At 45.1% G+C, this 25,005-nt stretch overlaps 1 protein-coding gene across 4 annotated transcripts in view; it reads left to right on the forward strand.

Annotated features, from left to right (window-relative positions):
- Positions 1 to 25,005, forward strand: part of MLLT6 (MLLT6, PHD finger containing) — a 1,444,709-nt gene that overhangs the window by 1,351,760 nt on the left and 67,944 nt on the right. For all 4 annotated transcript variants that reach the window (XM_069634689.1, XM_069634688.1, XM_069634691.1 and 1 more), the window contains 2 exons: positions 12,983 to 13,091; positions 13,850 to 14,170. In XM_069634689.1, the coding sequence (XP_069490790.1) occupies positions 12,983 to 13,091; positions 13,850 to 14,170 (430 nt within the window). The remainder of the gene's footprint in view (positions 1 to 12,982; positions 13,092 to 13,849; positions 14,171 to 25,005) is intronic.

The following is a 25,005-nucleotide window of genomic DNA, read 5'->3' on the forward strand; positions in this document are numbered from 1 at the left end:
GTCTGGAAAGGCGGGAAGTGATGGAGGCCCCAGAAACTTCCCTGTCCTTTGCCTCTAGGTGTGCCTGAGTGAAACCAGTTGTGATTGGCCGGCTGGCTGTCCGGTAGGACAGCCATCCTCCTGGGTGATTGACAGCCTAGGGCTGTGAATGAATGGGAACTTGCTTTAAAGGTGAGGTTTTTGGGACTAGAGACTGAGTCGACCACTGGAAGAACACATCCGACAAAGAAGACATGAAGAGACGCCAGCAGCACCTTCCTGGACCACAAAGTGTCCGGTGAAGCCCTGCAGCCGTGCTGACCTCGTTTTCGTTTCAACTGGGAAGACCCGTACGTGCCGACTTCCTCCCTTGGGCTGGTGGGACCAACTATCCTCTAAAGCTTCATTTTGGCACAACCGCCGACTTGCTGTGACTTTCCAAGGCTGCAGAACCCCAATGCCCGCGGACCCCTTACCATCATCGAGTGCATTGTCTTCGGAAGTGCAAATCCGGCCAAAACATTCTGGGCATCCAGAGTACCCTACAGAAGCAGGAAATATTCAACCAGAGTCCCCTCACCAGTGTACAGGACCGAGGGATCAAGTAACCGCTAACCACAGCTGTTCATTTTTTTTGGCGCTGAGAAAAAGGCACCAAAACCACAAAAGGCAGCTGAATCGAGGAGAATCCATTGCTGCAGAGCCCCCCTCTCTCTCTCGAGTGCTGCGGCAGAAGCCCGCCAGACCTCCTCCCTTTCGCCACCACGACCAAGGACCAGAAACAAGAGTCTGCTGCACTGCAACCAGAAGGCATCTAGCTGGAACATATTCTTCCGTTCACAGGTACTGTGGGGCTTTGTGTAAATCTACCTTTTGCCAACTGTGGTTCTTCCTAGCTTGGGGAGTACTATTTTAAACCCTTCTGAGTTGACCTCAACTCGCTGGCACTGGCGTTCCAGTTTCTGCTTCTTCAAGGTGGCTCCTCTTGAGCTTCTGTGATTTTCTACTGAACTACTGACTATTTTTAAAAGATTTTCTGAGAAGGGAGTATCAGAACTTTGAACTAGCCCATTGACTTTGGCTGTCCGGCTCCCTAAGGGCTCCCCTCTGAACCTATTGGCTTTGGCAGTTCTTGTCCCCTTACATGTTTTAATTGTTGAACATCATTAATGCTGGGATAAAAGACTGCCTGCATTCTTTCCGGGAGACTTCGACTGGTTTTCTAAGTAAAAAGTATGTTCTGATCTGACTAACTTTTCCCTCCTTATAACTCAATATTGCAATCACAAATAAGTGTTATTACTGACTTCAAATGATGTCAATCAATGTTTTGGAATATGTATAACCTATGAAAAGTTTACTCGCCTGCTTTTTTGTTCTTGTTGAATTGAATCCTAACTTTGGGATTAATGTTACTATTAGTTGCTGCCTTTTAAAGACTGTCTAAATATCTGTTTGTGTGTATATATAAATAAATATTTATACTATAACTTGAAGTGTTTAAGTGTTTACTTGGCCACTTGTATTTACTGATTTCATTGTACAGCTCTACAGCTCACATAACCCATCTTAAAATGACCCTGGCTGCTCAGTCACACTACCAACTTGTGTAGTACAGTCCTATATTAAAAGGTGGGTTACCTAATAGCAAGAGCTAAGTCTTGTAAAATCCCACACCAGTGGGACGCTGCAAATTCTTACCCAACACATGGTGAAACGATCAGCAAAGAGAGCCTATTATAACAACTGGAAGGCACTATTGAAGAACATTCCCAAGGCCAAAAATGACAATGTGGTGTCCAAATACTTTTACAAATGTTTGATGTACAATTAAATCAATAATACTGAAACATTGGCGAGCACCACTTTTTTCCATTTAAAAGGTGTACTTCGATTCAACAGATGATCATGCCACTCTCATAACAGAGTCCCAACCAATCACTTTGACGCAACAGTGGGGTTTGATTTCTATAAATGCACACTATCCATGTGGAAAATGGGTATGTTGCAGCACGACAACCAAACAAAAATATGGTTGATATTGGTTTGCTCCCAACTTTTGCAAATGTGTGAAATTACCATTAATGAGACCTGTAATGTAATCTACATGATCATAGGTCCATGTGGGTTGAGATACATTAGCAGAATAAACAGGAAATGCAAAACATGGATTATGAACGCAGGAGATGCATCGAAAATAAAATGAAAACAATGCCTCTTGTGAAACATTTCATTTCTCTAAACCACAAATTTGATGCGTTCTGGTGGACCATTCTGAAGTAGATCAGAGGATTAATAGTGTTGAAAACAAAACCATGATTAGATTGACATAAAGACATAATTATTTTGAAAAAAAACATCAAAATTTTGAATGCCTATATGGAATGGCATAATGTTACATAATGTATAATCTTCCCAGGATTAGATAAAATAGAGCATAAACTGTATTACCCACACCTAGACACACAGTCTTGTGCTAGATGGCCATATTTGTTTAAAAACGCAAGAACAAGTGAATCATTCGGTATGTTCTAGAATGGATATTTCCTCCAACTAAAGATGGTATCTTGTTTGTTTATTTGTATTGCGCGCCAGACCCAGAGGTATAAGGGCGCAGAGGCATAAAGAGGGTTGTTAAGCTTGTGTTACATAGTAGACATGAATAAAAGTACAGCTCTGGTTACAAATGCTGTATACATGAACCACAGGCAAGTGGATAGGTATTATACAAGGAGTACCAAGAGAATTATACAGTATATACAAGGAGTACCAAGAGTAGGTGTAAAACATATGTAAATAACAAAAGCAATGAGGTCACATATATACAATCTAGGGCATTGCAGGAGAGGTAAGGTTAAAACGTCATGTTCTTTAGCCAGTGGATGAGACTAGCTTTAAATTGTGGGTAAGGTAGATCTTCCCTTAAGGGGGGGGGGGGTGGGAGTTCCAATATTGTGCGGCTTTAACCGGGAAGCTGCTCCCACCGGATTTAGTACGCTTAAATCTAGGTACTAGTAGAAGGTTAGAGTTGATTTTTCTTAGGGGTCGAGAGGCTATGTGTCTTGCAAATCTAGCTGAGAGGTATTGTGGGGCTGATTGGTTGAGGCATTTGTTTGTCAGTGATGCAGTTTTAAGGAGGATCTTGTCTTTCGTGGAAAGCCAGTTGACGGATCTCCTAAGGTCAGATATGTAGGCGTTTTTTAGGGAAACTTAGGGTGGCTCTAAGGGCATTGTTTTGAAGGGTCTGAATTTTGGACGTAATGTGTGTTGCTGCCTATATAGAGGGCATTACAATAGTCCAATTTGGACAAGATAAGGGCTCTCGCTAAGGTGATGCAGTTGTTAGATGAGAGGAAGGGTTTGGCTGTTCTGATTAGCTTGCAGGTATAGGATGTGGCTGAGGCCATAGCATTTACTCGTTTGCTGAAGGTAAGCGTGGAGTCTATGTAGAATCCAAGGGTTTTGACTACCTTAGCCACAGTGATGTTGTTGTCAATTGTGAAAGATGAATAGGTTGGGCCCAGTTTTTTGTTGTTGGGGTGGTGTACCTAGAATAAGTTGTTCTGTTTTGTCATCATTCAGGCATAGACCATGGGAGGCCATCCATGCCTGGTTGATGAGGTATAGTTTACAAAGGCCAAATCCTTGTCATAATCTCCCGTCAGCGAGATGAGGATCTGTGTATCATCGGCGTAATTCGTGTAGGTGATACCTAGACCATCTAGATCATTGAAAAGGGGCTTTGTGAAGACATTGTACAGAGTAGGAGATACGCAAGAGCCCTGGGGTACACCACACGATATAGGTGCAGGGTCCACGGCTGCAAGAGGAGAGAAGACCTGCATTGTCCTGGTATCAAGAAAAGACTGCATCCAGGCAACTGCCTCCTGAGAGAAACAGGCCGCGGAGTGCAGATGGTTGCATAGTATCGTGTGGTCTACCAAGTCAAATGCAGCTGAGAGATCAAGGAGTAGCAAGAGTGCCGTTTTTCCCTCGTCTCTCAGTGTATCTATTTGTCCCTTGAGGTCTATGAGCGCAGTCTCAGTACCATGTTGAGGTCTGAAGCCAGATTGTGGAATTCCTAGTAGGTGGTTTTGTTCCAAATGATGTTGGATTTGTAGATATGCTATTTTATCCAAGATTTTGAGTAGGAATGGTACTGTAGTTATGGGGCGGTAATTAGTAGGGATAGATGGATCCAAAGTTTGTTTTTTAAGGAGGGGGAAGACCCAGGAATGTTTCAGGTTGCTAGGTATGGTTCCTGATGTGAATGAAGCATTTATAGGTTTGGTTTTGAAAGAAGAGAGTTCACGGGCGGCATCTTTTATGATTTGGGCTGGGCATGGGTCACCATGACAATTAGACGGTTTGAGGGTGAGAATGACTTTTTCGACTTCTTTGATGTATACTTTGTGAAAGTGGAAGCAGGGGGGGTCTGTGGTGTAGAAGGAGTCAAGGTGGTCTGAGGTAGTGGAGTGCTAATCTTAGGAATGGTGGCATCGGTACCGGTCCTAGAGGCGGTGAGAGTGTCTTTCTTATTGTTGATCTTCACCTGGAGAGTAGTAATCTTGTTGGCCAAAGCATTTTGTATACGTGTACACCAATTTTTGTCCTTAAGACATGAGTCAGGAATTTGAATTGGTGATTCTACCTCTTTGGGGATGGCAAACAATTCTTTAGTGTTTGATTTAGCTTGGGAGATGCGGGCATAATAGGAGGTTTGTTTGGCTAGGATAATTTATTTTTTGTAGAGGGCGGCTAGTTTTTTCAAGTTCTTGTTAAAGTCTGAGGGGTTAGATCTTCAAATGTTTTCGCTTGATATAAACTGCAATGGAAGAACGGAATTGATAAAACTTTCAGTGCCCACACGTGTACATTTGATTCATATTCTCCTCCACTATTTATTATGGGTCTGATAAGCTTCAACTAATGTTAAGAAGGAAAAATGATCTGTCATAATATGAATGGAAATATGAGTTTCTCGCGCATCAATATGAAGGCCAAGTGACGCAAGCTAAAATGGGGCCTTTACAGCCACTTTATTACACGCAAGTGGCGGAATCATGCCATTATGCATTAGCGTACAATACGACTGCATCATTTTGCGCAATGCGTTCTTTTTAAGGATGTAAATGATTGAGCTTCAGTAAGCCTTCATTTAGTTCTAAACTAAGAGCTCCACAGGCTTTGCCACATGTGGACCAATGAAGGGATGAATCTCTTATGTTTCAATTGGAATAGTTAAGCACATAACCATACAAAATAACTTCCAAAATAAAATAACGAGGATTTTCTATATCCCTGATAGTTTTCAATGCTATTAAGCCCTTAAAACACACAGACGATGGATTTATGCATCCTGGGAACTGCAGTCAAAGAAATAATAAGGTAACTTATATCTGTAATGTAATTAAATAGGTTAAAAATGTGAGTTGTCACAGAATTAGAAAAATAGCTGATTGGTTGTGATATTTATTTGTATCATCCGCAGTGCATTTATATTGAGAAGGATTAGGAAAGCATTCCTGCTTCACTTGTTATTTTCAATTAATTCTGCAGAAAAATATGACTAGATTTGGGAGCGGTTAAACACTACAAAGACAAAGTTGCAATTCATAATTTGTACCGGAGCCATGAATAATGCTCATGAGCCAACATTGTCGATAGAGACGTGTACTAGTAATGTATACCACTGTAGAATGTCCAGCAACATCAGCATTACAAGGCAGAAACACGTCTGGTTGTTTTATCCATAGGAATCTATGGATATTAGACTTTGGATTGATGTAGTCATGCAATTTGTTTTAAATTGCCCATTGAGCAATTATTGGCACTTGTTCTCAATATCTTAGAAGTCTCCCTTTTTAAAGTTTCTACATTAAAAATATGTGCTCTGTTTATAATGTAATCTTTTCTATAATACACTTTCCGTTTGAGTTGATTTGTTTCAAAACACGTTATATAATCAAATGCTTTTGTAGAAAATTGCAATTATGAATTTGTATTTAAACATATGTTTTGGAATATATGCACATCTAAAAATAAATTGGGTAAATCTTTGACTATCTCTATATGAAATGCTTTACCTTCCTGTAGTGTTTGTAAAAGCTGTTCAAGCCCAGTTAGCAGGAAAGATTGGTTCACAAATCTGGGTTCTCCACTTTAGGTAGTTTCCTTGCCTAATGAGGTGAAAAACATGGCACTATTAAGTGAAAGAGGTGAACGGTTCCTCACCAGAGCCCCCCATTTGTCTTATTAAAGGAATGGAAGGACACTCCTTCAGAGTCTACTGCCACCATTTTGTCCTGTTCGTTATCAGAGGACTCTAATAACCAAGATCTGATTCCACCCAAACTAAGTAATAACCCAAAGCAAGAGCTGCATGACCTCATGTTCCAATTTACTGATGTATTCAGAGTGGAACCAGGCAGAGAACCAGAGTGGAACCAGGGAGAGTGAAGGATATCTACTAGCTTCTCACATACAAACACTATCCCATGAACACCTCATCATTCTAATAAAACGCAGCTATATCCCACGACAAACCAGCCTAGCTGCACACATAAGCGTCCCACAGGCCTAATGCAGCCAGAACCCAGTCTTGGGGTCCACCCGCCAGACTGCAAGCATTTAACCGATATCACTACCACCACACCTAATTCTAGGATGCAGCTAACATCCGCTCTGCACTTAACTGGTGCACCCAAGCACCCTTCAACACCCTAGTCCCTCAACGGACCTGGACTACGGTCCCCAAGGGCATTGAACCTACCAGTGCTTTGAGGTCATACTAATGCTATATAGAGCGCTATATAAATGCCAAATAACATAACATATCCGCAATCCAGAAGGCAAAGTGGTACATTTAAAACCGTACAGATTACCTGAATCCAGAAAAGCAACCATCATCCAGGAAGTCCAGCAGATGCTCAAGGCTAATGTTACTGAACCGTCTACTAGCCTCTGGTCTTGCTCCATCGTGTTGGTGGCAAAACCCCATAGGATTTGGAGATTTTGTATAGACTTCAGGAAAGTCAATGCCATATCTTCATTTTATGCATACCCGATGCCATGTGTTGATGATATTGACTGGCTGGGTAACGCTGTCTCTCTCTCTACTATAGACCAGGCAATTGGCAAGTTCCCTTATATGGTCCTGACAAAGAAAAAACTGCCTTTGCTACTCATATAGCAAAGGTGAAAAACTGGTAATAATTAACGGTTGTATCAATTCCCCCATGAGTTTGCTCATAAATGTAGACCCCTGATCTGTCAAGATTTCTCTAGGATACCCTACTCATGAAAAGAAAGGTAGTAGGTGGTTCAGGATCTGTTGGATGGTGTTGGCTCTCAGGGGAAAGGCTTCTAGATAGAGAGTGGCATTAACGAATACCGCCAAGATGTACCTGTTCCCTAATCTTGATAAGACCAGGGGGCCTACAATGTCCATACTAATTCTTTGGAATGAATTTCAATTATTGGAAGTGGCTGTTTAGGGGCTGATGGTGGTATGTGGGAACTGGTCTTTTGGCAGATTGCTCAAGCCTTTACAAAGTTTTTAATGTCTGCATGAATTCCTGGCCAGTAAAATGTATTCAAGATTTGGGCTTGAGTTTTTGTTTGTCATAGATGACCTCCTGTCAGATGGGAAGGAGCTATTTCCAGGACTACTTGCGTGTGACTTTTAGGGATAACTAGTTGGGATTTTACTATCCCTTCTGAAGTAGGGTCTCCTCTATACAATAAAACATGACTTCGAAAGAAAAAATGTCCTCCTCTCGCACAGCCCTCTTGTTCAGGTACAATTTGCAAAAAGGCTTCAGCCAACAATGGGTCGTTCCTTTGAGCAAAGGCTAGGTCGGGCAGAGTTTTGATTTCTTCTTCCCTGGCTCTTCTGGATTCGGGATTTTGAGGTGTCGGGTGTAACCTCTTCCTCCGTAAGCCTTGGGCAACTCGATCTGTTACCTTCCCGACCTCTTACTTTATCCTATGGAACCCCTTGTGCAATTTTATCCCCCTGATGGATTTGGAAGGGTTCCTTTCCATGATTCTGATGTAGGTATTTGGGGGAGAAATAACAATCAAATCAGCTGTTATTAGTCTTATTCACCTGGGGGAATTATCTCTTACATACTGCTGCAGATATCAAACCCAATAGATCCCTTTGTGGCTACTGAGGGCTCTGATGCTCTGGGACTTGTATCGGTTGAGCCGCATCCTACTTTTAACACCATTTGTGAAGGCCTCATGAAGCAGACTCCAACAACAGAATCAAGTATTGTCTTCAAAGTTTTATTAACTTAAAATGTAGGATGGAGTAAGGCCTTACTAGCCCTATGCTAATGTGGGATTTCCCTACCTAAAGAAAACTAAAGATAGTCTGTGTCAGGAAGGCCAAAACAAATATTTGTCTGTGTCCAAAACCTATACTTGCCCTCATGTCTACTGTATACAATGTGTAGGGATGTTGTCATCAAAACAAATAGTGTTCAAAGTAAAGTTCAGAGCTTCTTCCAGCTCTTGGCTTGTAATCTGCTTCCCCTTCCCCAAGTTCAAAACAGTTCACAAGGTGTATGAGTTCCCTTCCCCAATAGTTCAATTCTTCCAGATTTTCAAAACACAATTCCTTGGGACATTTCCCAGCGCTTATACTATTGGTACTTTTCACCAGTTCACATAGGCAGTTCTGTTTCTTAGCTTGAAAGGTTACATCAGCGTTTGTTGTAATATAAACACAATCTTCTTCATGGGTGTTTCCAGTGGCCTTTCTACACAGGGGTGTACTCGTTCTAGGCGCAGTTGTCAGACCACACAATCCACCCATTGCAGATCACACAACTGGTCCCCCTTCCTTGCTGCTTTTCCATCAACATTAGGCCACTGTCAGCTTGACAGTGCTCCATGATTTCTCCACCTGGGTCACACTGTCCAGACACTGCACAGTGGCTTGCTTAATCCCAATGCACCTGTTACACTTTTTCATTCTCCTGGCTCTTGCCAGTGTGTATTCATAACGTGCAGTTCCTTTAATTCATCTTTTGGCTTTTGTCCATGCCTGTTTTCTCCTAAATGTCAGTTCACTGTATTTAGGCAGATTCCCAAACTTATTTTCACTCAGTTTAATGTTCAAGATTGCTCAACACTTGCTTTCACTCGGTTTGGTATTCAAAAGTGTTTCTAATGGCCTTCTCTTTGTTCGGCATTAACAAATGCCAAGATTTACTTTCACTTCACTCAGCATTCATAGAAATACTTGATTCCACTTAAATCAATGTTCGTTGCTTGCATTACATATTTGCCTGCCAACCCGGTAGTGTTCAACCTGGTTTCACTCACCGGTCGGAGCTTGCAGCTTTGTTGCAAGGTCCTCAGCCACCACAGGTTGTCTCCTTCCCGTGCGGTACCATGTCTCATCGGCGATGCTCCTACTGCAGCTCGGAACTTGCTTTACCGCTATTCGGTCACCCTGTCTCTTTCCTTCAGTCTTCCCCAGACCTCCAGCATCGTTCAGCTTCGCTTCCTGCTGCATACTCTCTGCATACTTTTCCAGTTCTCGAGCGCTCTTCTTGCCACAGCGCTGCACAGCTGACTCTGCCTTCACGGTTCACTCTGCCTCCCTTTACCAAAGGATGTCAGGTTTTAAACTTCCTGCCACCATGATTAGTCCAGGGAAGACTAGACCTCGCACCACTAGAATAGTCGTTCTGCCTTACTCGTGCTGTCCTCCTCGAAATCTGTAAAAACATACAGGAAAAAAAATAACGCATAGTAGAGGTGTTCGAATTTTGGCTGTACGAAAATGACATACAGCCGAAAATGTCGAATACATCTACCATTCTCTGCGATTACAGTGAACAAGGGGAGCAGGGGTGTCCCCGACCCACCCCTGTGACCTACGACATAAAGTTTTAAAACATTTATTTTAAAAAGACCCTTCGTCGCCGGTTTCCCTGCACGGAGTGAAGGGAACTGTTGTCGCAGAGGGATGACAGAGGCGGCAGCACACAGAGCTGTGCTGCTCAAAGCTAAGTAAAGGGGTGGGGACGGGTTGTGGGAAATGTCCACAGGAGACAAATCCGAACTTTCTTTTTCTCCTGACATTTCGTTCGCAAACAAATCACGGATAGCCGTCGTCCTCCTCCTTGTCTCAGTACATTGCTGAGGTCAATAAGTGTCTGCATTAACAAAATGAGGCTGATGAATGTTTGTCTCAACAAAATGAGGATGCGTCTTCCTAGTTGGTGTCTTCCTCGGCCCAGTATCGAGATGTTTCTTGGGGTATTTTAAGGGAAGCATAGGGAAAGGGCTGACAATAGCCTAAGAAGCCTTGTGTGATGGGGGATTCACTGTGAAAAGGAAATGGGGGAGACCATCACTCACCCAAGGACATCCTCTCCCCACTCCTCCGGAATCCAAAAGTGATGGCCTTTCCCTGGCCACCCGAGAGGAGGATCCAGGGGGAAAAGAAGTGAGGATGCCCTCCGGTTCCTCCCATCCCTCTCAACGTCCTTAATCTTACTTCGCTCTCACCCACATACATAAATGCAAAAAGCACAAATTGGTACCACTCTCCCAATCCCAACACCCTTAACTTCACTCTCTCCAAACCCACCAGAAAGTGTCCAGGCAGTTCTCCTCGCACAGCTGCACACTCCTCTCTGGTCTCTTGGTCCTCCTTCATCTCCTACAATCTCATCTGAACACCTTTCCCTGCCAACCTACCCTGCCGTGCTGCCTTTTTATAGCCATCCCCCTTCCTATCTAGAAGGTTCTCTCTTCTCCCAATGGGGACCAGAGTGAGCTGCTTCCCTGGGGCAATTTGTCTGATCTAATCCCAACCCCTTCTGTGTCCTCCGATTTATTTATTTTTTTGGCAATAGCTAAATAAGGGCGTTCAGCCCAGCCGTCTTTACAGCCTACATTTTGGTTCAGCCTGCCATGCAGTGTCTGGCATAGCTTGTCCTCTGTTCCCCTTTTGGATCAAGTAAATCACTGCCTATGTTTTTTTGGGGGGAGTGTTCCCTGGTCTTCTCTACTAGTGTACATTTCCCCACTGACTCCAGTTCCTCCACTGTTGCCTTATATTGATTCTGGGGTCCCTTTTGTGGGTGGTTGGTTTCTAATTCGGCTTGGGGAAAGCCCATTTTGAACAGGGCAACCATTTAGTTCCTTGTAGTCCATGCTTGGTTTTGGCTGTTGGACCCAGGTGCATTGTGGTACTTGTAGTCCCTGTTCTTCTTTCCTACTTCCAGGGATCCATGATCCATCTCGGGTTTCTGAGGAGCCTTGCGCTTCTTTAGTCTCTAGCTCTTGCAGTGGTACACCAGACTGCTCTGAAAGTTATGCATGGCGAACCACCTGAACGATTAAAGGAGGATGACCAGGACAGATGCGGATGGACATTGGGTTGGAGAAAGAGGCACCAACGTACATGAAGATATCCATGCACAGCCAGAAACTGGAGACCCTGTAATTTCCCTCAAACCTCTGGGGTAGGTCCAGCTCTGGTATTGCCCAGGTAGGGCACCTACCCCACCTTGAGAGGGGTCCTTGTGTCAACTACGTTGCACAGTATCAAGACTAGAAATCGGGGACAAGCGTCATCACTAAATGAATTGGGGTAACATCTGTCAGTGAGGACTTCTCAAGCTTGAATACCCATTCCCAGACAAGGGTTCCATAGAGAAGAACTGATTGGAGACCAAATCGGGTAATCCTATTAATCAACCAACTTATAAAATGACAACAGGACTTGGATGGAGGATCACAGACCGGGCTATCACGTTGGAGGCAGAGGGAGGCGAGCAGCCTAGCCAAACCCAGAGGGAGGGAGGAAGGGAGGGGGGGGAGGAGGAAGAGTGTGTGAGACAGGGGGGGGGGGGGACCAAGACCCCCTGCTGAGTTTTATATCTCATACCCTGGCAGATGCCAAAAAGAAGGAAGGCGGGAATGACACTGGTGACACCAGACAGGACAGAAACCACAGAGCCCTCTTGAGGGCTATATCCCAGACGCTGGGAGAAGATCAAACGTGAAGAGAGCGATTTCTAAAAGACTTTGGGACATGAGGGGTGTGAGAAACATGAGGACATTTTCACATTTTCTTCATTTGGATCTTCAGCTCAGGTGGCCAGGGCACGGCCATTGCCTTTGGATCCAGACCCTGGGGGTGTACAAGTACGGGAGGATCACCTGAGTTGGGGATCCTTGGGGAGTAGTAAGAGGATGCCCAAGGGTGAGACACAGTATTCTCTTCCTCTTTCCCGATATCCATAACCCTGCTCTCCGTCAGCCTTTGCAGAACACTATCCTTCTTTTGTTTACAGTAATATACCAGACTGTACCATGAGTTCCTATGGGCAGTCTTCATTTTGTTACTAGGGGAATCCAGACGTGGACCCCTTGCTCACTATTCTTAGAGAGGCACAGCTCCACCCTACTGATGAGGTCCAACCAGACTGAAATATGTGTCTGGGGATGCTGTTGGTACTCTTTTTCAGAGGAGAATTGCCTAGCATTTCGGTGCTGGACTGCCCCTGGGCAGGACAAAGACTGATATCTTTGGGATATTTCTTGTCTGTGAAAGATAGTGAGCTAAAGACTCTGGGTATTTCCTTAAGTGATTTTAGCCATCCGGTTGTACTAACTCCAAACATGAAATTAACACTGATTGAGGTCTGGTGTGAGAAATAGGTTGGCTGTGCAATAGTTTTGGCAAATTTGGGTACACGCATGTGTTATCAGAGATTGAGATCTGCGCAGGTGTATGTTTATTAAGAGCGAAACACAGAGCTGTACATATATAGACGCATTACCATACTGCAAGCATGTATATTGGTGTGAATGAAATGCTTCATCTCGAAAGATTAGAGGCTGTGCTAGTTCCATCTACAGCTATTATACTTCCTAACACAAGTGGCCTTTTCCCACTTGGTAGGAGTCTAGCGAGGCATGCTGGAGAGTCTTAGCATTTTAATAATGCTTCTTTTGTTCCTTAATTCAGTCTGCCTGGCCTGAACCCACTGACCGAGCAACAACGCCACCTCTTGCACCAGCATGAGCAACAACTTCAGCAGCTGCAGCAGCTATTGCTGTCCCCCCAACTGACCACGGTAAGCGTGACGGCAATTGTCTTGTGATAAATAAGGCACAAAAAAAACATGTTCACCATAATGACCTTTTAGTAAACCTACTGCGGTATTTGGTGGCAGCTAATTTGTGCTTGTTGTAGTCTGACACCATCATATCAACCTAGCAGATATGAAGAAAAGTGGATTATTTGAAGTAAAAACCATGATCAGAATGTCATTTGTTTTTTTTTGCGAGCCTAAGGTTGAACCATTGACTGCTTTGTTGTGTATTGCTAGATGGAAACTGAAAGACCCTTTAAAGAGCAGATTTGGTAAAGGTGAGCGAAGATGTCCACATAAACTTGAGAGCTCCATCCTATGTGTTCCTGTCTGTGAAAGGAAAGCAAAGGGGGGTGTTTGAAGATTTTGTTTGTCAACACTGTAGTCAGTGAATTGGGGAAGCAGAGAAAGAGGTACCAAATGTATTGGGTTTGAAAAGTGTGCTTTTTAACCATTCAGTGGCATCTCCCTTTACCCCAGTCTATTCCACCCCATTTGAGGTTCCAAGAAAATGACACTCGCTGAAAGAATGTTTGACCCACAGAAAGGGTTTGTGTCCTCCTCAATACATCCCACCCTAGAAGTTTGGATCAGAAAGTGAAAGCTTCCACTACAGTCATCAGATGCATTGGTTACAATAGATTTCTAAAAGAGAATAAGATGGAATTGATTTGCCCCTCTGCCGAAATACTGTTGATGCTCCTCCCTTGCAGTCGCACTGAAGCTTATGTGTTTTCCAGGAGCAGCAGACCCTAGTGTACCAGATGATGCAACAGATCCAGCAGCGTCGAGAGCTTCAGCGACTGCACATGGCAGGAGCAGCCCAGGTGCCACTCTCCAACCTTCTAACCTCCACCACCACAGCCCTTCTTCACTCTGGTACCAACCTGATGACCCCAACAACAGCCCCAACCCTGATTGCTGGCAGCAGCTTAATGACATCACCTGGCCATGCTGGTAACAGTTTGATAACATCAGCGGCAGCTGGCCCGCCTGCACTCTCAGCACAGATCAACCCCTTCCTGAGCCTACCAGGCGACAGCAATGCACAAAAGGTTGCGGTGAGTATTCCAGGCCCGGTCTGCCCAATTTCTTTATAGAAAACCTACACACGTTCTTTTGCCACAGTTTAAAGGATTGGCCACATGTGAGAAATCAAACTAAAATGATAATGTGCACCTTGAGAGTATTTTCTAAAAGCAAACCACCGTGCAGGTATTAATTGCTTTGTAGATCTACATTATTCATCAAAGCATCTCTGTGGGTTGCATACACTTTGTCTTCACTCACTAAGAATCCTTAATATTGACAGATCATTGTAAGCATACGTTTGGCCTATGCATTGCTTCCTGGTGGACTGTTTTAAAAGATTGACTGGGGAAGGCATCGGCATATACCATGAGGTACATTAGTCGCGAGGAAAAAACAGCTGCCGCCGCTTTGTGAAACAGCTGCACTGTTCCCCAGGTGTGCAAAATATGCCCCAACCAGGGATCCAGCTTTGTGGGAGATTTCGCACTTTGTGTGAAATGTTTCATGCTCGTCAATCCTTGGATTACAGGGTTCAAATTAGTACACGCCAGGAGAGCGCAAAATCGCACATCACATGAGTTTTATTAACTAAGCAATTGACTGACAAGCCAACCTATATCCGATGTAATGAATGGGCTCATACTGTGCACGTTTCTATTCCTGTTCTTAAACAATAGCAGATGACAAAGGTCTGCTATAATATCCAGCCAACCACCTTAAAACCTGGTCCGAATACCCTTGCTCATTAATGTTCACTGTAGGCATCAGATGTGTTGTGGAGGAAAGGAGAATGAAACGTGATATGAGGGAATTAAGTACAGTGAGCTAGTGATTTGCACAAGATCAAACCATTTTGGTCAAGTAGAGAAGCCGTGATTACTGTTCATGTATTCTAATAAGAAAGTCACTGACTTGGCACTTGACCAAATATTCTCGTTTTCTTCTTTTTGCCAATCTTTTTGATATTACACTTCATACTGATTTTCTTTTTATTACGGAGCATTCCCTTAATCTTGAGATAAGAAATGTGCAACACACTGGGAACGAGATTTGTCCAAGATCGGACAATTTTGGACAAATGTTTACACCAGGATTAGTATCAGTGGCATTATGGCATTAATAGTTGTGGCATTTCACATCCTTTTCCCCCTTAATGTCATTTTATGACAGGAAATGGGATCCAGTGGTCCTCCACACCAATGTTTGCTTTTTAACATGCTGATGAATGTGGATTGACAATGGACATAAACACCTAGCTAACAAAACGATCAAAGCTAAAGGTGTACTCCTTTTTATCAAATCGGTAGTTCTAGTGCTTAAATCACATAGATTGAAAAGCAGACTACAGTGCTCACAAATCGCAATGCTGCATTAAATTAAGATGGTGATTATAATCCAGTTCTTCTAGTTCCAAAGTCTTTGATTTTGCCATTAAACCACACCTCTCCTCAATGAACAACGTACTTAACAACTGGTAACATTCTTATGACTGGATGTTCCTCCCATGTATTCCTCATCTTTGATATTCGTATCATCAGTTTTGCTGCTTCGGGAAAAATGTTTCCACACCAGAGGGTGCTGTGCTCGATGCCGTGCTGTTGATGTCCCTCGAGGGCTGCCATAGAGCGTCGCCGTCATCCATGGTATAAATAGCTCGAGCTGCGGCCGTTGGCTTCAGTTCTGTTTTTTCGTATCCTCAACTGAGGAGTTGTCCAGGCGTACCCTTAGACCGCAAGCTCTCAAGGAACACGGAATGTAATTCCTGTAAATTGTACGGCGGGGTAGGCTAGGAGGGTCGATGAGGAATACGTGGGAGGAACATCCATTACCAGTTGGTAAGTAACTTGTTCTTCAAATGGGATTGTCCTCCCACGTATTCCTCATCTTTGATAGACTCCCAAAGCAGTGAAAATTTGGAGGAGGGAGTACCAATGAACCCTAATCATGGACCGTATGGCCTTAGCAAAAAGACTTCCTTGGGACGAGGTTGAATCAAAGCAATAATGTTTCACAAATGTATGCATAGACGACCAGGTGGCTGCTGCACAGATATCTTGTACCGGGACACCCCTTTGAAGAGCCGTCAAAGTTGCCATGCTCCTAGTGGAGTGAGCTCTTGGCCCATTTGGAGGTTCTTTACCCGCCAGTTTGCAACACTCTCCAATTGCCAGAATTATCCATCTGGATAAAGTCTGTTTTGTTACTGCCACGCCCAATTTGTGGCCGGTATAACCAATGAAAAGTTGGTCACTTTGTTGAAACTTTGCCTAGAAATATAAAATCTGAGAGCCCTTTTTGGGTCCAGCCTGTGAAGCCTTTCTTCCCCCTTACCTGCATGAGGGGGAGGATAGAAAGATGGCAATGTCATTTTCTTTTGAGACCAATGAAAGTCAGAGACTACCTTGGGTGGGAATGAAGGTTTGACTTTGAGTATTACTCTATCTTTATGGAAAATGGTTTGAGGAGGTTTATAAGAGAGAGCCTGTAACTCACTCACCCTGCGGGCTGATGTAATAGACACAAGTAGAACTGTTTTCAATGTGAGAAGCCTTAAAGTGCAAGAATGCAAAGGCTCGAAAGGAATGCATGGAAGGATTTTTAATACTAAATTTAGATCCCAAACGGGCACATGGAATGGGACTGCAGGTGGAGGGGCGGGGTACACGTTAATGAGAACCTTCACAAATTGTACAATCAATGGTATCTTGAAATAAGATACTTCTTCAGAGGAGCGCTTAAACATAGAAAGCACAGCTAGGTATCCTTTTACTATACGAATCTGAAGTCCAAGATTGGCTAAATGTTATAGGAAAGAAAGTACCATAGGTGTGTGCCACATAGGAATGGATCCACATTCTTATCCTTGCACCAGTTACTGAACTTATTCCAATGACACCGGTACAAGGATTTTGATGCTGGCCTTCTGGCCGAAAGCAAAATCTCCATTTTGTCGTCCGGGAGGTCCCAATCCTTATATCTCAGCCTCTCCGAAACAATGCGTGAAGGCTGAGTGTATTCACCTCTGGATGGAGAACCCGACTGTCCTCTTGTGAGAGAAGATCCTCTCTTTGTGGAAGACGTATTGGAGGGCAGATGGACATGTCCAGAAGGTCTGGGTACCACATCCTCCTGGCCCAATCCGGAGCAATTGGGATCATGGATTTCCCGAACTTTCTCAACCTCCTGATCACGTGAGGAATGACGGGGACTGCAGAAAGCGCGCACATGAGTGGAAATTCCCAGTCCCCTACGAACGCATCCCCTAGAGCTACTCTCAGAGCAAATTCCATTGACCAATACTGTTCGCAATTCTGATTCACCTCGGTCGGAACAGATCCACTTGAGGGGTTCCCGGAGGTGAAGATCTCTTGAAGGACTTCCTGAGCAAGTTCCACTGGTGGGAGACTGTGCTCTGCCTGCTCAGAGCGTCCGCCGCCGTGTTCTTCTCTCCGATTAGGTGAACTGCAGATAGAGAGATTACTTCTCGTATTGCCCAGAACCAGAACTGCATTGCCTCTCTGCACAGTGGTAGTGGCCCTACACCACCTCGTTTGCTTTGTTGAGGTAGTACATGGCCACTGTGTTGTCCATCATTATCAGGACATTCTTTCCCCGTACAGAGGGCAGAAACGCCTTCAGCGCTAGTCCGATTGCCCTCAACTCCAAAAGGTTGATGTGTAGTTTGGACTCCGATGGAGACCAACGACCGCTGATGGTCAGATCGTTGATGTGGGCTCCCCACCCCATGAGTGAGGCGTCCGTCACTGCCGTTATCTCCGGCCATGGTTACCAAAACGATTCTCCCTTGAGAATATTATCCTTGCAAGCCCACCATAGAAGGTCGTGAGCCACTCTGCTCGGAACTTGCAGAAGCTCTGACATATTCCCCAAAAATTGGGGCCACTGAGTCCTGAGGGCCCATTGAAGGGATCTTATTCTCAATCTGGCACCAGAAAAATGCAGGATGCTACGAGGCCAAGCGACCTCAGAAAATCAAAGGCCGGCAGATGCTGGGCATCCTGGAACTTTACCATCTGCAGAATGTGTTGAGCTCTCACCTCGGGAGGCAATGCTTTACCCGAGGAAGTAACCAGGACTGCTCCGATGAATTGGAGTCTTTGGAATGGTATCATATGAGACTACTTGTAATTGACAGAGAAGCCCAGTCTGTGTAGTAAATGGTGTTAGGGAGAATTCTCTGTTTAGGCTGAATTTCCTAACCTAGCGAGTCCCCCAGCAGCTTTGCTGGATTTTTGGGGTTTATTTTTTTCTCCTGCCAAGAGTGAGACTCACTCTTGGGCATGATTTGAGTGTCTTTCTTTGAATCTAGATGTGTTTAATGGGCTATGGGGGTCTTTTACTCCATAGGGCTTCATGTGTTTTTGTGATGTGTGTTACACAGCACCCTCCGTGCAGTGACACAGGGGTGTCATAGTGACCCCCCAGTATAGACTCCATACCCTGGGACTGACTACTGTCTCCCAGGGCATGTAAAGTCATCATTGACTTTACTAGTCTTAAATTTTGAACAGAACCAGTACCAACCATCATATTGTGGACGTACTGGCTGGGGCAATTTGATTGCCCCAGGGTCTGTTAGTCGAGGGGGCACGTCTCCGTCCCCCCTGATCGAGTTTTGGCTGGTGGCAGTGGATACTACTTTTTATATTCAACCGCGAATATTTTCCTATGGGATTTCCCATTGTTTTAGGCTACTATCTTTATTTAATTATTTACGGTAGCCTCGAACATACCGACTGTTTATTTAATTAATATTAATTCTCCGGTTGGTATTTTTTGCCAAAACTTGATTCTAAAATGGCGTTTGTGTTGTCTTCTGTGACTCCAACCCAAGTCGAGCCCTTTGTTCCACTTTTTGGCGGGCTTCTCCACAGAAGCCCTCCATAGTGGTGCCACTCTGTCTGGGGTACTTAGGAGGGGTGGAGGGAAATTTAGGCACCCTGGACTGAGTTGCCTAGGCAACTCAAGTCGCACTCCATCCTGATTGGCCCAAGTGGTGAGCCGGCCGGCTCACCACTTAGCATGTTTGAGTGACAGCTATGCTGAGTGAATGGGGGTTTGCTGCATAAAAGCAGGGCTTTGGGGACTGGAACTTCAGAAGTCGCCACAGGACCTAAGAATCAGACGAGAGAGAAGCTGAGCCGACCCTCCAAGACACCACCACCGGTGGAGCCCTGCTGGACCGTCTCACCACTTTTCCCAACGACAGAGGATATCTCCCGCCGGAGAGTCTTCTTCCTTTGACTGGTGGGGTTAACCAGTTTCGCCGTCTTTTCGCTTTCCCGACGAACCTCGTGGCCGCCTTGCCCGTGCCAAGCACCCCGGCAACCGGGATACCACGTTTTACCACGACCGCGAAACCAAGGTACCACCTTTAACCGGAAAACTCCGCGGCTGGTTTCTTCCCTGGTAGTGTAACGACCTTCATCTTTCCTCCAAGTCGAGATCTTCTCTTCCCTTGGACGACGACGCAACTTGCACCCACTACCAGGAACAACTGCCACCGCTGGAGGATCCTTCCCACTTAAGGTACCGTGTCCCACCTGGCTTCCCTTGCTACCGACTGTACGGGGTAGATTTAGACCCCGGCTTTCGAACCTGGGTTAGCTTGGGACACCTTGGCTAAACTTTTCTAAGCCTCTCTAAACTCTTCTTGAACCCTCTGCAAGACTTTTCTAAGCCTAGTGTAACTGTGTGATCTTGGACGGATTTGTGCTCTGCTCTCTCTAAGAGTGGGCCCAGCCTTTGGACTTTGGCTCACCAGTGACTTTTCGCTGTCTGCCTTGCTAACAGTGTTCCTGAATCATAGAGTGGTGTACCTCTTCATATTATGTCTTTTTCCCTCCCTTTCTCACAAACTTATTAGAGTGCAATCTAGGTAAGCGCTGACCTCTGTATGAAAATAAGTGGTGTTTTACTGTGATTTATCTAATAGGGAAAAAGGGGTGTATATATCATAATAGTAACTGTGTTTAGGATAAGTTTACAATAAGAGCGCTGGAGTGTTTCAACTGTGTGTTTTTAAATAAATAATTATATACTTTGATACCAAAGCTCTGGTCAGTGTTTGCTTGTATTATTGTATCCGAGTGCCTATTGAGTATACTTTGCATACTGCCTAACTCTTCTTGAGGGAAGTCTGACTGCTCAGCCACAGCTACCAGGTAAATCTGGGTGGTGCAGACTGCTACCAAGTGGGTTTACTGCCAACACCTGTAGTCTTAAATCTTTTGCAGTAGTCCCTAAGGGAACTGCACAGGTTTCTGCCTAACAAGTGGCAGGTAATCATCAGATGTTCCTGGGCCTGGTCGGGTGAATGAGCCATGATTAACCAATCGTCCAGGTAGGGGTAGACGTGAATCCCACCTCTCCTGAGACTTTCTGCCACTACCGCCATCAGTTTGGTGAAAACCCTTGGGGTGTAGGTCGGCCCGAATGGCAGAACTCTATGAAAACTGCCAACCGCGAACCTCCAGGTACTTTCTGTGCTTGATATGGATTGGCACATGAAAGCACCCTGAAGGTCCAATGATACCAACCAGTCTTGGAGTTGGGGAGCCTGAAGGATCTGAGAAAGGGTTACCATCTTGAACGTGTCCTTCCTGAGGAATGTGTTCAAATTTATACCAACCCTTGTTCCTCTCTGCTGCAGGTACATGTTCTATTGCACCTTTGTGTAGCAGGGTTAAAATTTCCTGAACAAGGAGCGGATCAGGAATTTTGACAGAGTTGTATTCCGGTGGATGATCCTGAGGCCTTTTCTGAAAAGGAAGGCAGTAACCCTGGGATACTGTTTCTAGTGCCCAAGCATCTGAAGTAATGCTCCACCATTTGTTCCAATGCAGAGAGATTCTGCCTCCCACCGGGATCTTGTGTGTCAAGACCTCAGATTGGCTTAGAGACGGCTGCAACAGGGGCTGAGGGGATAGTTGCCGCTGCAGGGGCTGATCGAGTGCCCTTTCCTCGTCCACCATCAGGGAATCTTTTTTGTCCTCTTTGACTAGACTATCCTCTTCCCCTTCCAAATGAGGAATAGAAACGAAAAGGACGACGCCTCCAGGAAGATGAGCCTGAGTAGGATTGTTGCTGGGGTTGATGTATGGAGGCGCTATGTGACTTAGTCGCCGCCTTAGAGGTCTGCAGCTTCTTTAGACTCTCATCCGCCTTGCCGAACAACCTCAAGCCGTCAAAGGACATATTGAGTAGCCTGGCCTGCACGTCAGGTGTAAAACCCGACTTTCTCTCAGGAACGCAAACCTGCGCAGCACGGTGCTAGAAGCCATGGACCTGCTGATGCTGTCAGCAGTGTCCAGTCCTGACTTGACATTCCCCCATTGCCTCTTTTCTATCCTTCACAATAGCCAGAAAGCTGTCTGTTCCTCGCCTTCCGGAATGTGCTGAGCCGCCATGCTAACACAGTCCCACAGGGTGTAGGTAAACCTCGAAAGGGTACAAGTAACATTGGTTGATTTTAAAGCCATACTGCTTGAAGAATAAATCTTGCGAGCCCAGGCATTAATCTTCTCGTCATCCCTATCTGGGGAATAGATGCATAAGGAGACTGTCTGGTGGATGTAGCTGCTTGGACCACTACGTTTTCAGGTGTAGGATGCTTAGTTAAATAGTCTGGATCAATGGATGAAGGTCTATATTTTCTGGCAACATTTTTGTTTACCGCAGGTCCACATTCTGGAGTTTCCCAGTTAGACATTACCTTCCTTTGAAGGGCTGCATGATAAGGCAGTACTGGATCCTTCTGAGGACCATGGCCCAGAATATCTGTCGTGTCATCTTGTTCGTAGGTAGAATTCCTGCTCCAGCTCATAAACTCCACAACCCTATTCATAATATTCCTGTATGCTGAATCAGCATGATTAGCTGGATCAGGTCCGTCAACCTCCAGTTCAGGCGAAGTGTCTATGTCACTAGCTGACTGGAGGCAGTCATAAAGATCAGACATCTTCGATTTTGGGTCAACCAGCTCCTCAGGAGCGTTCTTTGTTCCATATTTCAACCAAAATGTGGAAGAATCCTCCTCAGAGGATTGCTCGTCCTCATAAATAGAAGTCATAGACTTGAAAAAGTCTTTCCTTGGCAAATGGGTATAAACCTTACATGTGGATTGAGGCCATGAAGGCATCGGCATTGGTTTCGCCAATGGCGTTGATGAGGCTACAGGAATCGACGCTGTCTTCGGATGCGTCGATGTTGCCGACGCAGGCTTTGATAAAGTCGTCAAAGGTGCCTTAGACAAAGTTGTCGTCGACACTGGTGTCGATGAAGGTTTGGAACCCGACGCCATTTTGTCCGGTGTTGCCTTCAATTTATGCACAGATAGGCATGTCCACTTGCTCTTGTTCTGGGGTATCGTAGAAGGTCCTCTAGACGGTACCCTCGATGATTTCTCGCCTGATTTCTCGCCAGATTTAGAGCGTTTAGTAGTCTCTGACCTTCCTCTGACATCCGAAGGATGAGCTGGGGCATTGTCTACGCGTGACTTCTTCAAGGGGGTCGGGCCGCATTCTCTAAGATTCGCATCATTGGGGCTCTGAAAGCTTCCCATTTTCTTGGGAATCATGTTTAGTTGGACAAGTGATAAACCCCCTTTGTAGAGTCAGAAGAAGAAGAACAGGCAGATCAGTGACGTCTCTTCTTCATCTTCTTTGATGAAGAAGACGGAAGTAGTTTCTTACCTGTAACTCCATTTCTCCAGATTTTAACCTCCAAAGTAGAGGCACCCACTAGGTCTGCATGCAGGGGAGGCTGGTGGGCGCATGTGAATCCATAAAAGGTACCAATGCTGGAGAAATGGAGTTACAGGTAAGAAACTACTCCCTTCTCCAGCATTGGATCTTTCATGGATTCACATGCTTTGAATAGAGTACATAGCAGAAGTCATCATGCATGGTGGCGTGTAATGCAAACCAATACATCAGGAATGCAACACATAAGACCAGCAAAGAAGACGTTAGCAGTGATAACATTGAAACAGATACCCCAAGGCAGTGGGGGCTTACCTTACTGAAACAGGCGTTGGAGGACTGCACACCCCATCTGTACATCTGCACCAGGCTGCTACTCCAGGCAATAATGCAGAGTAGATGTATGCGGCACCGACCAGGAGGCTGCCTGGCAGATGTCCACCAGCGGAATCCCCGACCATAATGCCGCTGATGACGCGGTGGATCTCGTCGAGTGCGCCTTCGGGCACCTCTCCAAAGGCAGAAGAAAATAGCTGATGAGACCCAGCGAGATGAACAAGTTACTTCTTACCTGGTAACGTTCTTTCGATGGGATGGTCCTCCGACGTATGCCTTATCTCGATAGATCACTTCCAGCTTGCTGGCCTCGGAAAATGTTTTCAGTAGAGGGCGCTACGTGTCGACGTCCCTCGAGTCAGTATGCGTATAAATAGACTTGCACAATGTCCGTTGCTCAGTTCCGTTTTGTAGCTTGGAATTATCTTTTCATGAATTGGTTATTGACCTTGAAGGAGCGTAAGCTGCAACCACAAGGGAAGTTTTACTGAGGGGATGGATGGGAGGGGCGATGAGGAATACGTTGGAGGAACATCCCATCGAAAGAACGTTACCAGGTAAGAAGTAACTTGTTCTTCGAAGGGATTGTGTCCTCCGATGTATTCCTCATCGACTCCCATAGCAGTGGTGTGTAAACGGAGGTGGGAGTAAAATTGTCATATTCCCTTTTAAGAGTGAACAGAGTGTAACACAGCTTTGCCAAATCTAGTCTCTTGACAAAAGGAGGAATCCAGATTGTAGAATTTTGTAAAGGTATGTGCGGACGACCATGTGGCAGCCGCACATATGTCTCAAATCGGTACCCCTCTCTTGAGGGCCGAAGAGGCTGCGGTACCCCTGGTTGAATGAGCCCTAAGATTTTGAGGGGGCTCTTTCCCTGCCAATTTGTAACATTCTGGAATGGCTAAGATAATCCATCTGGAGATGGTCTGTTTTGTGATTGGCAATCCTAAGTTGTGCCCTGTGTAACCTATGGACAGTTGGTCTGCTTGCCTGATCCTAGCCAGTCTGCTGATATTAAAACTCAAGGCTCGCCTTGGATCCAGCCTATGTAGCCTCTCTTCCTCTTTCCCTGGATGGGGAGGGGGATAGAATTGAGGGTAAGGTTATTTTCTGAGTGATGTGGAATTCAGAAACCACCTTTGGGAGGAAATTAGGCTTCACTTGCAGGACAACTTTGTCCTTGTGAAAAATTGTATGAGGGGGTTTTCAAGATGGGGCTTGTAATTCGCTCACCCTCCTGGCAGATGTCAAAGCCACTAATAAGACAGTCTTAAGGGTGAGAAATCTTAACGAACAAGAGTGGAGTGGTTCCAAATGAGTACCCATTAAGAAATTCAAGACTAAATTTAAGTCCCATAAGGGAACTTGGAACGGTCTCGGGGGATAGACATTAGTTAATCCCTTCAGAAATTGTATTACTAATGATAATTTGAAATATGATGGCTCCTCTGCATTGCGCTTGAAGATCGATAGCGCTGCAAGGTAGCTCTTGATTGTACCAACTTGAAGACCTGAATTCGCCAAATAGAGTAGAAAGGATAGCACTGTTGGTGTACCACATGAAAAGGGGTCAATATTCTTTTCTCTACACCAGCTGCAGAACCTGTTCCAACGGCAGCAGTATAAAGTTTTTGTTGCTGGCCTTCTGGCTGAAAGCAACACCTCCATGACGTCATCTGGGAGGTCCCAATCCTTGTATCTCAACCTTTCAGAAACCAAGCGTGAATGTTGAGGGTTCTGATGTCTGGATGGAGAACCTGACCTCCCTTCTGTGAGAGAAGATCCTCCCTGTGTGGAAGACG

This window comes from Ambystoma mexicanum, chromosome 13 (genome assembly GCF_040938575.1).
Source record: "Ambystoma mexicanum isolate Mex_15411 chromosome 13, UKY_AmexF1_1, whole genome shotgun sequence".
NCBI lineage: Eukaryota > Metazoa > Chordata > Amphibia > Caudata > Ambystomatidae > Ambystoma > Ambystoma mexicanum.